The following is a 16,927-nucleotide window of genomic DNA, read 5'->3' on the forward strand; positions in this document are numbered from 1 at the left end:
CAGCAATGCCCCTCTGCCATGTACATTGGGCAAACTGGACAGTCTCTACGTAAAAGAATAAATGGACACAAATCAGATGTCAAGAATTATAACATTCATAAACCAGTCGGAGAACACTTCAATCTCTCTGGTCACTCGATTTCTGACCTAAAAGTGGCTATTCTTCAACAAAAACACTTCAAAAAGACTCCAAGGAGAGACTGCTGAATTGGAATTAATATGCAAATTGGATACAATTAACTTAGGCTTGAATAGAGACTGGGAGTGGTTGAGTCATTACACAAAGTAAAACTATTTCCCCTTGTTTACTCCCCTCCCCTCCCGCCCCAGACGTTCTTGTTAACTGCTGGAAATAGCCCACCTTGATTATCTCTACAAAAGGTTTTCTTTCCCCCTTCCCCCACTCTCCTGCTGGCAATAGCTCATCTTAAGTGATCACTCTCCTTACAGTGTGCACGATAAACACCCATTTTTTCATGTTCTGTGTGTATATAAATCTCCTCACTGTATTTTCCACTGAATGCATCCGATGAAGTGAGCTGTAGCTCACGAAAGCTTATGCTCAAATAAATTGGTTAGTCTCTAAGGTGCCACAAGTATTCCTTTTCTTTTTGTTCTTGGATTGCAGACTCTTCTACACTGCGGTTCTCTGGCGCTATGAAGCACTTGTCGTGCTGTCAATGAATAAACAGAACACCATACACAAACAAAGAAAAACAGGCTTTCATTCTCTTATGCCTGAAGTGAGGCAACACCAGAGCAGCAAACACCACTTTAAGCAGCTATACTTTCCTGGAGAGCTTCTGATGCTCAGTGTCAGAGTTCCAAACTCTCCCCACACTTTATATTTATTATGATTAATAAAAGGCATCCACCTCAGAGTTGGAATCTTTTTATGATTTTTTGATTTACCAAATAATGTAACCGTATAGAGCTGGAAGGATAAGAGAACAACCAGGCTACAAGTACAACACAATACTGAAAGGAAAAACAAGAGAATAATAAACATTTCACCTCCTGACTCAGCAGAATAGCAACAGTTATCGATGCACCACAGTATTAATCCAAAAGTTATCAGAGTCTCACTGCATATATGCCATATCTTGTGGTTCTCTATTTTACTCCCATTTCTGTAACATCCATTATTGTCTTGTACTTTACCCCACTGGCTTTGACTGTGATATTTGGGACAGAGGCATCTACATTTTTTTAATCTGTTTAGTAACATCGGCATGAGCAGCATACACAGGATTTTCTCAATAGAAAGTAGTGACAAAGAACCTAACATAAGTTAATCACAACTTATCCTACCCTTTTGTTGTGACATTACAACCTCACCCACAATTCCAGAATGGCAACATAAGAAAATGGACATTCTAAAGACAAAAATTGCAAGCACTCATATAGCACTTTACATGGACAAAGTATTGAACAGCCATTAACTAATTAATCCTCATTGGACCTCTGTAAGGTAGGTAGGTAAAGCTGCATTATCCCCATTTTACAGAAGGGTAAAAACAAATTTGAAGTAGTTTGCTCAGGCAATTCAGTGGCAGAGCGCCCACTTGAACTCAGGATCTACCAATTCCCAACCCTGGGCTCATTTGTCCCAGACAACACTGTCTCAGCAAAGAACTGCAGAACCCATAGTTCTCACATATATGTATATTCTCCTAATCCCAAAGGGTAAAATCTTTAAGGGTGCTTAAGTGACTTAGGAGTCTGTGGGTTTGTCTACATGGGAAAACTTACCAGCGTAGCTATACAGTACTACTACATGGCCATAGCTATGCAATATAACTCCCCATGCAAACACGGTCTTTCAGGATTTAGAGTATTTAAAGTACCATTTAAAGTGATTGGAACTTCCAGTCTTAAGTAATTTTGGCACTTCTGAAATTTTTACCAAAACTAACAAGGGACAAAATGGAGACGTGGGTAATTCTTTCATATCCGCTGTTCCTGGTACTACCCTTATCTACTCCAAGAATCCATGCAAGGAACAAAAAGTCAGCTTCTTGCCACCAAAGAGTTAATTAGTAAGAGTGGAAAGAGTAGTACATGGATGTTGGCATATAGCAGACAGGATCACAAAAGATGCAGAGTTTGGGAAAGAAATAATCCATAAAACTGAACCAAAAGGCCACATTCTTCTGCAAAATCAAATTTCCTGTTCCCATCCAAATTTTTTGCCCCCTTTTGAGAGAAAATCCTTGACAGAGTGTCTGGCCCAACAATGGAAAGGTACAAGCATAGTCTAAAAAGTCAGTTATATTTTGCCATTAGCCAAAGTGCCAAATGCACACGGGCTTGGTTTACCGCTGCCAAAAACAAATCTATAGGAGTGTTTAAAAAAAAAAAAAAAAATCTGTCCTGAACATTCAAAGCAATGGTTTTAAATCTTTCTGACACTGCAAGGGGAAAAATAAAAAGTCTTTCAGCAGCTCCAAGAATTACCTTGGAAGCATTTCAAATACAGCAGGAAGAGTTAATGAAAATGGCCTTTCAACCCTTGACATTTGGGTTCAAATCCTGCCTTACTTCATAAGCGAAAGGAGTTTGTTGAGCTTACCGTAATGCCAGTGGATAGTAGTAACCAGCATCAGAAAATGATTGCACTACCGCGCACAGTTCTGTGATAGCAGTGAGTCTTTCAGTCCAGGACTGAGGTTCATTGGCTGAACTGTGCATGCAAGAAGCTAGCACTAAGCACTATTTCTTGGCTCTAGCTAGTAACGTTAATCTCTCATTTTTATATATTAAATTCAATTTTTATCAGTCAAACTTCCTGAATAATACAATCAAGATTTTCCAACAAACTGTGTGACTTATAGTTTACTGAAACACAGCTACCGTTGTACTATTAGTCCCCACCTATTGCCTCTGAAGTAAACCTCATGTGTAGCCTCTCACAGCTAACTTTGGAATTTCACCCTGCGATCTCTCTCTAGTTTCTTACTTAGATAATTTTCTCTAGTCCACATTGTCTAAGAGAGCAAATTTCACAAGACTTCTGACACAAAGCCTTGCCTTACTTTTTTAAATTAAACATAATGCATGAAAACACGAATGAGGCAGAGTGATGAAAATTTCCTAGCATAATTACCTCATACATCTCGCCACAAAGAGCTGTCCCAGGGGGAAGAAAGGGACTATTCATCTTCAGCAGTAGAGAAATGGCATTACTGGTTTAAATCTTAATTTGGCATTTTTCTGTATGGATCATTCCATTATAACTAATTAAATCTGAGGTTGGCACAGTGGCTTAACTGCAGAGTAACACAAAGACCTAGATTCAAGCAACTATCCTGCCACATGAGATCCCAAAACATGTCAAAAGCATTGTTCTTTAGGATATAGCTAAAAGATAACAGCTGAGTTGCCCCTCCATCACAGCAGCAACTACTGGCCAATGAATACAAGGAACAAACCTCCGCCTTTAAGTCCATTGCCCAGCTGAGAAAAACTTGGTCCTGCAATGGCTTCCCTCTAACGGGCCTCAGTTCAGAAAAGCACACATAAGCACTCCGCAGTGCCACTGAAGATGGAATACTGACACAAAGTGTGATAGAAGCCTCTGCATAGACCACTCAGAAGGGTTCTGTGAATCATTAGTAGTCAGCGAGCCACAAATTGAGAACCACAGCCTAAACCGCTCCTCAGAATTACACAGATATTTCTACACCTCCCACACTAGCAATAAACTAAAGGGAATCATTGGCCTCTGCTTCTGCTATGGCAGAAGCATGCCATTTTTTTTTGGCAAAGATAGATGCAACACAGCCTAGCTGTGTGGGTACTTATATGTGCAGCATCCCATAGTACCTGGGGGCGCAATTTATTCCCAGCGCCCCTGGGAAGCATTACCATTCCCATTTTACAAGAGGGAAGCTTTGGTCCGAACGGGTGACTCTGAGAGATGCTGAGCATTTGCAGCTCTCACGAACATTGGTTAGAGACACAGGTGCTCAGGGCTTCTGAAAATCAGGCACAAACATGGTCTCCTAAATCTGTGAACACTGAGCCTCTTCACTCCCCAGTTCCAGAAAATTACACCAATCAAGCCCCTCTTCAACCCTGGTGTGTTATTAAGGGCCCTATTCAAACTGGTTATTTAGCATGATTTCAAACAGTGAGGCCCTCAGTCAGAGTCCATATGTAGACTTTCCACATATGATCCTTCCTCTCCTCCTGTTCATGTTTTCAAGAGCAACAAACTAGTTATCAGTGGCATCTGAATTAGCACCCATTGACTTGAATAGGGTCATTCACACTTCAGCACTTACATGTCAGACTCTCTGCAAACTCAGGCAGATATTACTGCATGTGTTATACTTGGGTGATATTTTCAAGCGTTTCAGTGCAACCATAATAGCTAGAGACTTTTGTTTTTAACAAAAACTGAGACTTCCGGAGAACATTTGGAAGGTCCGTCTGTGCCCTGTTGACTAAGCCTTTACATACTCTGTTCCTATGCTGGGGAGCATGCCCCACATTTTAGGAAACCCTAGATCAAGGCCCTGTCTACACATTAAACTTAACTTGGAATAAGGTAGGGTGTGAATTTAAAGAGGATTAACTATTCCTGATTAATTTGGAAGGAGAACATCCATATATGGAGTTAATCAGGAATAGTTATTTGAGAATAACTTTCTGTGTAGATAAACTGTAAGTGATATGACCAAGGTTACACAGGAAATATGTAGCAGAGGCAGGAACTGAATCCAGATCTCTTAAATCCCAGTCCAATGCCTTACCTACAAGATACCTAGTTTCCCTTCATACATACCAGACAGAAGGCCCTGCACTTGAAATGCAGACTTGTGTTTTATAAGTGAACAAACAGAATGGTATGGGAGTTATTTCCAAGAATTGGTGTAGCTGTTTTTCCAACTATATATATTACTCCATCCATACCCAAAGAGCTGAGCATGTTGTTTATGGACTCATAGCATCCTTATCTTAGGCATTTTTACTTAGATCTGAGCACCCCAAACAGACCCTCCTTATTCAACGCTTAATACTGAACTATTAAGCAGCCAACGCTGCTACTGTAGAAAGAGACAAGACGAGCCTTACCTGCTTTACAGGTCTTGCCATCATCTTCCAGCTGCACTCCAGTGGGACAGGCACAGCTGTAGAAGGGGTCTCTGGGAGACAGCAGGCAGAGGTGAGAGCACCCACCATTGTTTTCTTCGCAGGGAGTATGAACTTCAAGAAATCACAAGAACTGGAATTTATTTTACTTCTCTATAGAGTGACAAAGTCCAACTAGACCACTATGTACTGCAATCCATACCTGCCATACAGACATCACCACTCCCATCCAGTTGTGCCCAGCCTTAGCACTAAAGGACAAATGAGCTATAAAGCTACAATTTTTCAAAAGAGACTGGCGATTGTGGGTGCCTCTGTTCCTAGGTGCCCAACTTGAGATAATTAAAGGGGCCTGATTTTCAAAGGGCAAGTGCTCAGCATTTTCTGAATACCAGGTTCCTTAAATGTGTTTTCCATTGGGCACAAAATAATCAAGGCACCTAGCAAAGCCATTTTGGCAAACTAAAAGAAAGTTTTTCTATAGCCAAACAGCATTATATGGGGAGAAGGACTTTTGAGGGGGGAATGGAGGTTGCTACATTGTGGTGGTAGTGAAAAATCTTTTCAGACCCAAAATCTTTCATAAAGGTATAGCATTCTAGCATCTCCAAACATCTGATGCAGTGGGGGAAAACAGAGCAATGTCTTGCATTTTCATTCATTTTAGGAAAAGAGGCTACAAATGTCTGAACCTTTCCCTCTCCCTCTCTTGCCCTGCCACCACTTTTTAAAACAGTTTTGAAAATGCGAATGCAATAAATTGAAAAAAATCTCTGAATTTTAACTGGAATAAATAAGACCATAAGAGATACAAACCCTCTATTTAAATAATTCCAGAGAACGTTGCCATGTTTGAATGATTGCTGCCCATGACTGCCCAGGAATCACCCACATCACACACAAAATAGTGTATGTGCGTGTGCACGCATGCGAGCACAGATATATAATTTGCAGCTATGCACAGCTCAATCCATCGTTAATTTCTGTGAGGTTTTTTTAAGCTGTTAATAAAAGAGCTGGGGTGATTTGGTTTGTTTCTTGCTTCCACTGAGAGCCACGCAAAAGAAGAGGGGGAGGAATCTGAACCTGATCCCAGTGAAGTCAATGGCATCTGAGCTATTTACAGCAGATGCTATTTCCCTATGCACCACGTTTTCCTTGCTACTGATCCAGAAATACTGTGACCCAAGGGTGGGACATTCCCTCAGTTCAGAGAAATGACAAGAATTCAGCACACACACACACTCCCATCTGGAGCTCTGGGATTTGCGATGGTACTACACATACCTCACAACCTCCACTGAAATCTTACACCTGTTTCTCAACTAAGCAGATCCCAAATTCCTTTTATTTACTTCAAGCCTGTTTACAGCCTTCCTAAAACTACCTTAAAAAACACAGCATTACATTCAGGGAACAAACCTTTCAGTTTGGTTAAATTTAAGAGTAAACCCAGAAGGCAGAGCTTCTGGTGAAGATACATAATACTTATCCCCAGGGCTAAATTACACACATATTTCCCTTCTGGTCCGATTCAATCTGTGCCCTATGTACTTTGCTCCACCTCCCGCAACTGGCTCCCGGAACTACCATTCCCAGGACAACACTGGAAGAACATAGGCTACCAGCTCTGCAAAACACAACACATACAGTAGGGCATATTCTCCTCTCCATCCTTTGCACAGAACTCCCAGTGATGATATTGATGGGAATTCCATGCATACAGTATAAAGGTAAGAATATGAGCCCCAATGTTTGTTTCATACAGGAGCCCAGATCTTTCCCTTATGCCCATTCTGGACCCCTAAAGTGGTGATGTTAACTCATGAAATTGTGGTCACAAATTGGCAATAACCTAGAATCAAATCCGCCCTGTAAAAAAAAAACAACAACCACCCTCTAATTCCTTATACCATAAGGAATACAATGTGTTACATTCCTTCTATTGTTTTTTGTTTGTTTTTTTAAATTAAATGACTTTTTAAAATAAGATGGATGGAGCTAACATTTCCTGCCATTAATCTCCAGATACCAGACCTTAAAATCCTAACAAAGGTCACAGGGTAAAATGAGCTTACTGGTCTTACCCCAGGGCCTTACCTTTGTTTGGATAAAAGATTCTAACAAGCCTCATCTGCACTAGAGATTTTTCCAGTGTAACATTTAAGCAATGTGTCATATAGACTTGATACAGGCAGGATGAGTGGACATGGTGTTTAAATACATTGTTGGTTGCCTGGAGCCTTGTCTATACTAGCATTCAGCAGTGACTGTGGGAAATGTTGGGCAAAAAACCTGAGTATAGACATACAGTACTCTTTGGTCAACCAGTGTGAATGGAGGAAAAAAACTGTTTTAAGGACACATTCTGTCCAGATTAAATCCTGGTTTGGCCCTACTCTCACTTGCCAGCCAAATTCTCTTTGAAACCACTGCAGCAGGCATCACATTTGAAGGAAATTTAAAGCAAGCAAATAAGCTTATGAGGCTGAATTTAAACATCATGAAGGAGCAAAGTGCAAAAACAAAAAGGTTTTGCTTTGCAGCTCCTATTTAATCAAGTTATCCTCCCAACACCCACTATGGTAGGTTAAAATAAGTTTCACCTTCATTTTCTAGATGGGGATAACAGGGAAATGTTTATCCAGAGTCACCTAGCAAGACAGTGGCAGAGGATTAGAACTCAGGGAGCACCTAGCCTCCAATCCCACATTCAGTCCACAAGTTACAAGTGACTTCCAAATAGTGAAGTTGGTCCACCATGGCTACTCTTAGGCATCAGAAACTGGTGTGGCCTCAAACAAAGGGATTCTCCTCAGATTTTTAATTTATACCAAGAATGATGAACCTGATGGTGCACACAGCCAACTGACCTGAAGTCAATGGGATTTTTACCTACATAGGAGTGAAGGACTGGCTCCAGAATGTTTACGAGCTGCTTTGCTGCCAGTCTGACACCCACACTACGTATTCCCACAGGTGAGATGCCTGTGAAGTCCTTAAATTTACATGACTAGGTCTATATGTCCCAGATCTAGAAGAGCAACTAACATATGTAACTAAGCTCATGAGTATCCCCCACTGACCTGAATGGGGCAACTCACATATTTAAAATTACGCCATTGCTTAATTGTTCTGCTGGACCCTGGTTTATGTTACCAAAATGTAACATAATTCAACCTGGGATTTTTGAAGAAGGCTAAAGGAACTAAGTACCCAAACCCTATTAAATTTCCAGAAAAGTTTAGCGTCTAATTTATTTATGACCCTTTGAAGCTATGAGGATCTAATTCACACGACATTTTTATTAGTATCATTTTTCTCCACCAAAACCAATAATATTTATACAGTGTTAGAGAGATTACAGAAAAACCTGAAACATACAGTATGGCTGCCGCTCCGGGCTCAAGACCTGGATATCCATTGGTGAATAAAGTGCATTCAGTATTTCTCTCTTTTTCTCTCCGGTCCTTTTGTCACAGGCATGAATGGAGCGAGTCTGCCAGTCTGTCCAATACAACGTCTCTCCAGACAACGTCAGCGCAAATGGGTGAGTGAGACTCCCTTCCACAACCTTTTGCCTAATGTGTGAAATAGGAGAGAGAACATGAAACATTAATAACATTGATTCTGTAAATCACCAGACAGACAGGTATCTGGGCTTTTTAAAAGTCACATTTTTATTTTTTATATATAGCAGGGATTTTTAAAAGTCACACTTTTTATATAATGTGCCCACATATCTATTCAGGGGACACCATCACAGGGCCTAATAACATCAGCCACACTATCAGAGGCTCGTTCACCTGCACATCCACCAATGTGATATATGCCATCATGTGCCAGCAATGCCCTTCTGCCATTTACATTGGTCAAACTGGACAGTCTCTACGTAAAAGAATAAATGGACACAAATCAGATGTCAAGAATTATAACATTCATAAACCAGTCGGAGAACACTTCAATCTCTCTGGTCACGCAATCACAGACATGAAGGTCGCTATCTTAAAACAAAAAAACTTCAAATCCAGACTCCAGCGAGAAACTGCTGAATTGGAATTCATTTGCAAATTGGATACTATTAATTTAGGCTTAAATAGAGACTGGGAGTGGCTAAGTCATTATGCAAGGTAGCCTATTTCCTCTTGTTTTTTCCTCCCCCCCCCCGATGTTCTGGTTTAACTTGGATTTAAACTTGGAGAGTGGTCAGTTTTGGATAAGCTATTACCAGCAGGAGAGTGAGTTTGTGTGTGTATGGGGGTGGGTTTTTGGAGGGGGGTGAGGGAGTGAGAGAACCTGGATTTGTGCAGGAAATGGCCTAACTTCATTATCATGCACATTGTGTAAAGAGTTGTCACTTTGGATGGGCTATCACCAGCAGGAGAGTGAATTTGTGTGGGGGGGTGGAGGGTGAGAAAACCTGGATTTGTGCTGGAAATGGCCTAACCTGAACATTACTTTAGATAAGCTATTACCAGCAGGACAGTGGGGTGGGAGGAGGTATTGTTTCATATTCTCTGTGTATATATAAAGTCTGCTGCAGTTTCCACGGTACGCATCTGATGAAGTGAGCTGTAGCTCACGAAAGCTCATGCTCAAATAAATTAGTCTCTAAGGTGCCACAAGTACTCCTTTACTTTTTATATATAAACTCTTATGTTTTACAACAGCCTCTGCTGTTAATCTGCCATCTGTTCATTGCTTCCAACTCAAATCCAAAAAACGTTATCCACCTCATTTTAAACATGGTCACTATGGTAGACTCTAGAAAAATGTTTCCAAAGTTTTCCAAAACTGTAATACCAGAATGTAAATTAAGCACAAATTTGACAGAATACCAGCTTGACCCTCTTGAAGAATACATATTTAATGACCCCAGTTTATGCCATGTAAAATATTCCAGGACATCATAACGGAGGGAACCTTACAAATGTATGCAATAAAAATTTATGCCAGATTTGTAAATGGAAAGTTAAACTATGACTGCTTCATAGCAGTCAAGTTGGGAATATGCTAGGCAATCACGAAACAAAAATATATTGTGTTTCATAGCAACAAGAGCTCTGATTCAGTAACAAACTGACCCCTGCAAGGCAACGTCAAGGTTCTCTAACTAGCTGAACAAATGTCCGAAAGTTGAGTCCTAGAAGAAATGGAGACTGCAGAACACTCCTTTTTATTAAAATGCTAATTATTATTTTTGTCCTCATGCCACATCTGGAATCACTGCCCAGGTCTATGCCATCAACTTCCAGTTCTTCTTTTGTCTCTTTATCAAGGCCCCACTCTCTTCATTACATCAAAGAAATGACTGAGGCAAGTGCCCAGATGTTCTCTTTTTAAATTATCCCACACCATCACTTCCCATCAAGAACAGTTTCTTCAGATCATCAACAGATTATACTCCTCAGAGAAATTTTTGGATATCAGAGCAAGAACATCTGTGCTGAATCTCACAAAATCATGGGTCATCATTGATGGCATCTGGTATGACATTTTCGGGTGCTAATAAGAGCAAGTGTCTTCACAATGTGAAGACCCACCTCATCTCAGGATTAGGAGAAAGAATCATTACTGCTATTTCTCAAAACCTCTTACCCACTGGAGCTTCAGGAATTTCCTAATCTCCTCTCAAACAGAATTATATCCTTGGGAACGAATCTTTTAATGCTGGAAGTGCTGGTTACTATTGAGAACGGCTTTCTAAGAGTTCTGTACACTTTTTTCCCCTCTATTAACTGTGGTTTAAACAGAAATAAGAGTGATTTATTCCTTGAGGATTTTTCTTGATCAATAGCTTTGTGGACTTTTCTTATATTTCTAAGTAAATATTTTACACACACACACACACACACACACACACACACACTAGTGAGAGGCCTCCTTTATGCTGGACTTTTGATATTCACCATTTACTTTGCATGAAAGTTCTTAGGCCTACAAGAAGAAGAAGTTATTCACCTGGCGTAGTAACTGTGGTTCTTCGAGATGTGTCCTTCTGTGGGTGCTCCATTTCAGGTGCACATGTGCCTCTTGAGCCCTTGATCAGAGATTTTCTGTTAGCAGGTGCCCATTTGGCCTGTGCATGCACTTTACATAACTTTGTGCCACACACCCAGGATATATAGAGCTGCATGGGTGAACTGCCCGCAGCTCCTTCTCTGCCTGAACACCCAACAAAGAACAGTCCAAAGCAGAGAGAGGGTAGTGGAGCACCCACAGCAACACACATCTAAAAGAACCAGAGTTACTGCACAACGTGGGTAACCTTCCTCTTCTAGTAGCATCCCCATGGGTGCTCCACTTCAAGAGACTCCCGAGCAGCATCCTTACAGCGAGGAGAGCGCTTTGGAAGCAAGTCCAAGACTGAAGACAATACAGCAGAACCATGCACCACACCAGATCTGATGGCATGGACCAAGGCACACTGTTCAGAAAAAGCATGCACTGAGACCCATGTAGCAGCTCTGCATACCTCAGACTCAGGAATGTTTTTGAGTAAAGCTCTGGAAGTTGCCTGTGATCTGGTAGAGTGTGCTACTATCCTTTGGGGGAGCTAGAACACTGGCTGCATCATAACAAGGAACGATCTACCCAGAGATCCACCTCCAAAGTCTCTGTGTAGAGATTGCGGACTCATTGGATCTTTCTGAGATCAAGACAAGCCGTCTAGGTGATTTCCGAAACTGCTTGGTCCTATCTACATAAAAGGCCAATGCCCGTCTCACATAAGTATGAAAAGAGGTCTCACATTGCGACTAATGTGGTTTAAGGAAAAAATCTGGTACAAGAATGGCCTAATTAAGATGAAAATCCAACAGCCCTTTGGGTAAGAATTTAGGGTGTGGCCATAAAGAGCACCTTGTCCTTGAAAATACCATAAATGAGGGGGGGTTCCCATCTAAGCCCCCGTCTCCCCCAACCCTGGTGGTCGATGTGGTAGCTAATAGAAAGGCCAGCTTCACAGATAAGTGAAGCAAGAAGCAAATTGACATAGATACCTCAAGAGACCTCCGTTTGAACCTAAGTATCAGGTTGAGATCCCAAGAAGAACTAGGATCCTTAACCTGGGGGTAAAGGGTCGATAAACCCTTAATAAATCTTGAGGACTTGAGGAGCAAATATGGAAAACCTTTCTAGTGGGGGCTGAAATGCTGATATTACAGCCAGATGAACCTTAATAGAGCTAATTTTTTCACGCCCAGTAGGTAATACAAGATGGTTGCGAGTGAAGAGGATACAGGCACAGGACAGTGACACCAGTAGTTGAACCTTTTCCATTTCTGAAGGTAAGTAATTCGAGTTGATTCCCTCCTACTGTTTAGTAATACCTGTTGTACTCCTGTGGACCAGGTGGATTCTAATCCTGTGAACCATCTGGGAGCCATGCTTGGAGGTGGGGGACCCCTAAGGATGAGGTGAGCCACAAACTTGAGACTTTATGAATTTGTTCAGTCTTCTCAGATCGAAGATCGGTCTCCATTCTCCATCCCTCTTTAGCATGAGAAAATACTTTGAGTAAAACCCTTTCCCCCTGTGACGAGAGAGAGCACACTTTTTAACTCAGTATAGCCTCACGAGAGGGGGCCCCTGAAATAAAGTGGGTGGTACAGCCCAATGTTATAAGCTCCAGGACCCAATTGTCCATTGTAATATGCCACCAAGACTGTTTGAAATGGGAAAGGTGGTCTCCAAAAGACAGAATATGGGTGGGTGAATGGTTGCAGCTTGCAAATTAGAGGTGAGGGAGGAACTGAACCCTTGACAAACCAGTCAAAATTATTGTTTCAATTATGACTGGGTACTCACAGAAGGAGGGTGAGGAGCTCTCTTCCTCTGGAACCTGTCTCTCTTTCTAGTGGATTCGGTGGTTTCGTGAAATCCAGAGAAGTGGGCAGGGTGCAATCTATGGGCAGTATGAGATCTGCTAAATCTCCTCTTGTTCATAGAGGTGTATATAGTGTGACAGGGTCGGCCCGGATAGCTACAGGAGAGTAACAGAAGGCAGATATATTAGCCCCAGGCTAAGTAGGTCCCTTTTCCCTGGGTAAGGTAACAGGGAAGGTGACAGAACAATCAGGAACCTTCTGGAGACAATTAAACAGACAGGCTGATTAGAACACCTGCAGCCAATCAAGAAGCTGCTAGAATCAATTAAGGCAGGCTAATCAGGGCACCTGGGTTTAAAAAGGAGCTCACTTCAGTTTGTGATGCGCATGTAAGGAACTGGGAGCAAGAGGCAATAGGAGCTGAGAGTGAGAACGCATACTGTTGGAGGACTGAGGAGTACAAGCATTATCAGACACCAGGAGGAAGGTCCTATGGTGAGGATAAAGAAGGGGTTGGGAGGAGGCCATGGGGAAGTAGCCCAGGGAGTTGTAGCTGTCGCACAGCTGTTCCAGGAGGCACTCTAGACAGCTGCATTCCACAGGGCCCTGGGCTGGAACCCAGAGTAGAGTGTGGGCCCGGGTTCCCCCCAAACCTCCCAACTCCTGGTCAGACACAGGAGGAGTTGACCTGGACTGTGGGTTCACGAAAATGGCCAAACTGAGGGCTTCCGTGAAGCTCCAAGGTGAGCAAATCCGCCAATAAGCGCAAGACCCACCAAGGTAGAGGAGGAACTTTGTCACAATAGCTGGAGATCTCCGGATGGCCTGGAACTCCTTCAGTATTGGAGAGACTCATCTGCAGTCCCAGAGAAGAGCTTCCAACCACCACATAACAGAAGGTCCTCAACAATATTCTGAACCTCTCTTGGGAACCATGACACCCTGCACATAATAACGGCACTGGAGATAGATCTGGTGGTGGTGTCCACAGCATTCTGGCTAATAACTGACCCTCCATGATGATGGCCTGAAAGTGTTTTCTATGCTCCTGCGGAAGGGCTGCAAACTTACTGTAATTCATGAAGTCATACTTGGCCATGATCACCTGATGGTCTGAGATCTGAAACTGGAGAGTTATCGATGAGTAAGCTTTTTGTCCAAAAAGATATAGCCTCTTCTGATCCTTATCATAAGGGAAAGACCTAGAGTAATGCTGTTGACCCCTCTCATTTACAGCATCACTACCAGGGTATGAGATTGGTTGGGGGGACAAAAATCCTGAGTCCCTGAGAGAAACATAATATTTTTTATCCGCCTGCTTGCAAGTTGGCAGGACGGTGACAGGAGTTTGCCGCATAGTCTTTGCAGCATCTAGGAGAGCTTCATTAATGGGTAGCTCAAGCCAGGTGGGTAGTGCCGACTGCAGAATGTCTAGAAGCTTGTGTTGTGAGTCTTTAGCCTCCCCAAGGGGTATCCAAGAATGTCAGCCATGCTCTTCACAAGGTCCTGGAATTGGTGAAAATCATCGGCCATTGAGGGTTGTGGAGGCATGACTGCCTCATCCAGAGACGAGGATGAAATAGAAGTTTTGAAGGGTGGCTTCCTTATCCACCTTCGGCCTCAGCTATTCAAAGGTCTTCTCATGTTGGAGGTTTGGTAGAAGAGACGGTGTAACTATAGCCCCTTGGCCCAGTGGAGCTGCAGGTTTGGCAAATGGCTGCCAATACGCTGCCCAAGGATCCCAGTATGGCCACTGGGGGGCCCATATGGAAGAGGGGGTGGCAGCCAGGATCCTACCACTCCTCTCACAGACGAGGATCCTTGTCAAAATATGGGTTCTTATGCTAATGCGTAGGGTAACCCAATACTGATAAAGAGGAGACTGACTGAATGTCTCCTTCATCCTCCTCAATGTCCTCCAAAGCGGAGGCCCCAGGAGAAAAAGGTGGAGAATCTTGCGGTACCAGGGAGCAGTGGCAATCCAGTGGCTGGATCTTGGCACCAAGAGTCATTCAGTACCCAGAAGCAGTGAGGACTCCAGTTCGTCCAAAACTGACTGGTCCCTGGAATAGCAAAATTCCTGTGGTACCAGGTGGGTCAGTACTGATGCAGCAATTGAGGTGGACAGTACCATGGATCTGGAGTGCGTAGGCACCGGAGCCAAAGGTGTCTTGGTGCTTCGATTGTGCCAGTACCGACAATGCTGAGTGAGAAGGCACCGATGGAAAGTCTAATGTAGATGGTGCCAATCTAGAGGAGCGTATATCTGGGCTCCCTATCTTTCATAGGTGGTAGCAGGGGCCTGCTGGAGGCTTGCTTTCCCAAAGCACTCCAGGATCTCCCAGCCCTGCCACTACTGGAAGAAGGGTCCTTTGCTTTCATGGTACTGAATTGAGAGATGCCTCTGACACCAGAGATGTGGCAGGAGATAGGGACCTTTTGGGAGCTAGCTCCTTGTGGTGGGAGACCGAGCTCCTCCTCTTTGGAGCTTTCCCTGAGTCCTCTGAAGTCTTTTCCCTCTTAGGGGAGACCAAGCCAAAGGGGCACTGGATCTGTCTGGAGGCTGATGTACACTGGGGAGATCTCCTGACCTGACTCGGACACAGGTTGAAGAGAGCACTCCCTCAACAGAAGGCTCAACTTTAGTTTCCCAATTCTTCCATGCTCCAGATTTGAGAGCTACACAAAAGTTACCCTTTTGGGCAATATGGGACTCTCCCAAGCAATGGATATACCCTTAAAGAGTGGCTGTTGCTGACTGGGATAGCCTCCCAACAAGAGAGGCAGCATTTGAAATCTGGTGAGCCCAGCCCGCCCAGACAAATTCCCGTGAAAAAAAGGAGAGGGGGGAAAAAACCAAACGTCTCACTATTATCTAACTAATTCTGCACTAACAAAAACTAACGCTAACTAGAAACACCAAACTAACTAAAAACAACTGTAGAACATGCCATGACATGCCCTACAGCTCCTTCTCAGCCCAAGGCGGTAGAGAAGGGATGGAGGGTGATTTGCCCAAGTAGCTCTGTATACTCTTGGTGTTTGGCACAAGGTTTTATAGAGCAGGCTGAACAGAGGCTGCTAATGGAAAATCTCCAATCAGGAGCTTAAGAGGCGCATGGGTACCTGATGTGGAGAAGGATGGACTGGAACCCACACAACTGAGAAGTTTGGAGCTGCTTCCAAACTTGGCGTTTCCGGCCAGTTCTAACTCACCAGCTTAAGTTCTGATCCTGTAACACACACTCTGCAGGGAAACCCCCTGCTGATGTGTGGAGCCCCATTCAGTTTCATAGGGCTATTGCTCTGAGTCAAGCAATCAATTGCATATAGTTCATTGCAGGATCTGAGCCCTATTCATCATTCTGCAGTGCTTTCCCTCATGTTACATGTCTCTCGTTGAATTGATCTCACATTCCTTCCAGTTTTCCTTAACCTCTAGATAAATATTATAGCCCCAATCATCACGACAGATGAATCCTATTTTAATTAAACTTTTTTTTTTTTTTTTTTTTTTGGAGGTATGCCACTAATTTGGAATGAGCAGAACTGCAAACCACAAAATGTAATTTTACAACACATCTTTTGTAATCAAGAGATCCCAAAAGTTTATGCACACAGTAACAACTTGGTGAATTTCAAAGCTCAGCAGTTTTTGGAGCAGGGACATTTTCTTAGTAAGTGGAAAGCAAGTATGACAAATTTCCAGCTTGTTAAAAAAAACCCAAGTCTTAATTGCTTACTTCTTGTGTTGTGAAAAAATGACTCTCTTCAAACCACAAAATCAATCCAGATCAAAGTAACATTGGTTAATATATACATTCAGAATCTTCCAGATAGAACTTTGAAAGTTCACAGAAGTGAGACGTTCCCCAAGGAAGGGAAAAACAGAAGAAAATATTTCTTGTAATGAAAGGCTTGTCTTCACTTAAAGCGCTGCAGCTGCTCTGCTGTAGTGTTTAGTGAAGACGCTACCTACGCCAATAGGAGAGCTTCTCCCA

The 16,927-nt window shown here is 42.8% G+C and overlaps 1 protein-coding gene across 1 annotated transcript in view; it reads right to left on the bottom strand.

The window, feature by feature from the left end:
• LRP5 (LDL receptor related protein 5) overlaps positions 1 to 16,927 on the bottom strand; it is a 164,686-nt gene that overhangs the window by 143,013 nt on the left and 4,746 nt on the right. The window contains 2 exon segments of the mRNA XM_077819867.1: positions 5,080 to 5,211; positions 8,482 to 8,678. Of these exon segments, the coding sequence (XP_077675993.1) occupies positions 5,080 to 5,211; positions 8,482 to 8,678 (329 nt within the window).

This window comes from Eretmochelys imbricata, chromosome 6, assembly GCF_965152235.1.
Source record: "Eretmochelys imbricata isolate rEreImb1 chromosome 6, rEreImb1.hap1, whole genome shotgun sequence".
Classification (NCBI taxonomy): Eukaryota; Metazoa; Chordata; order Testudines; family Cheloniidae; genus Eretmochelys; species Eretmochelys imbricata.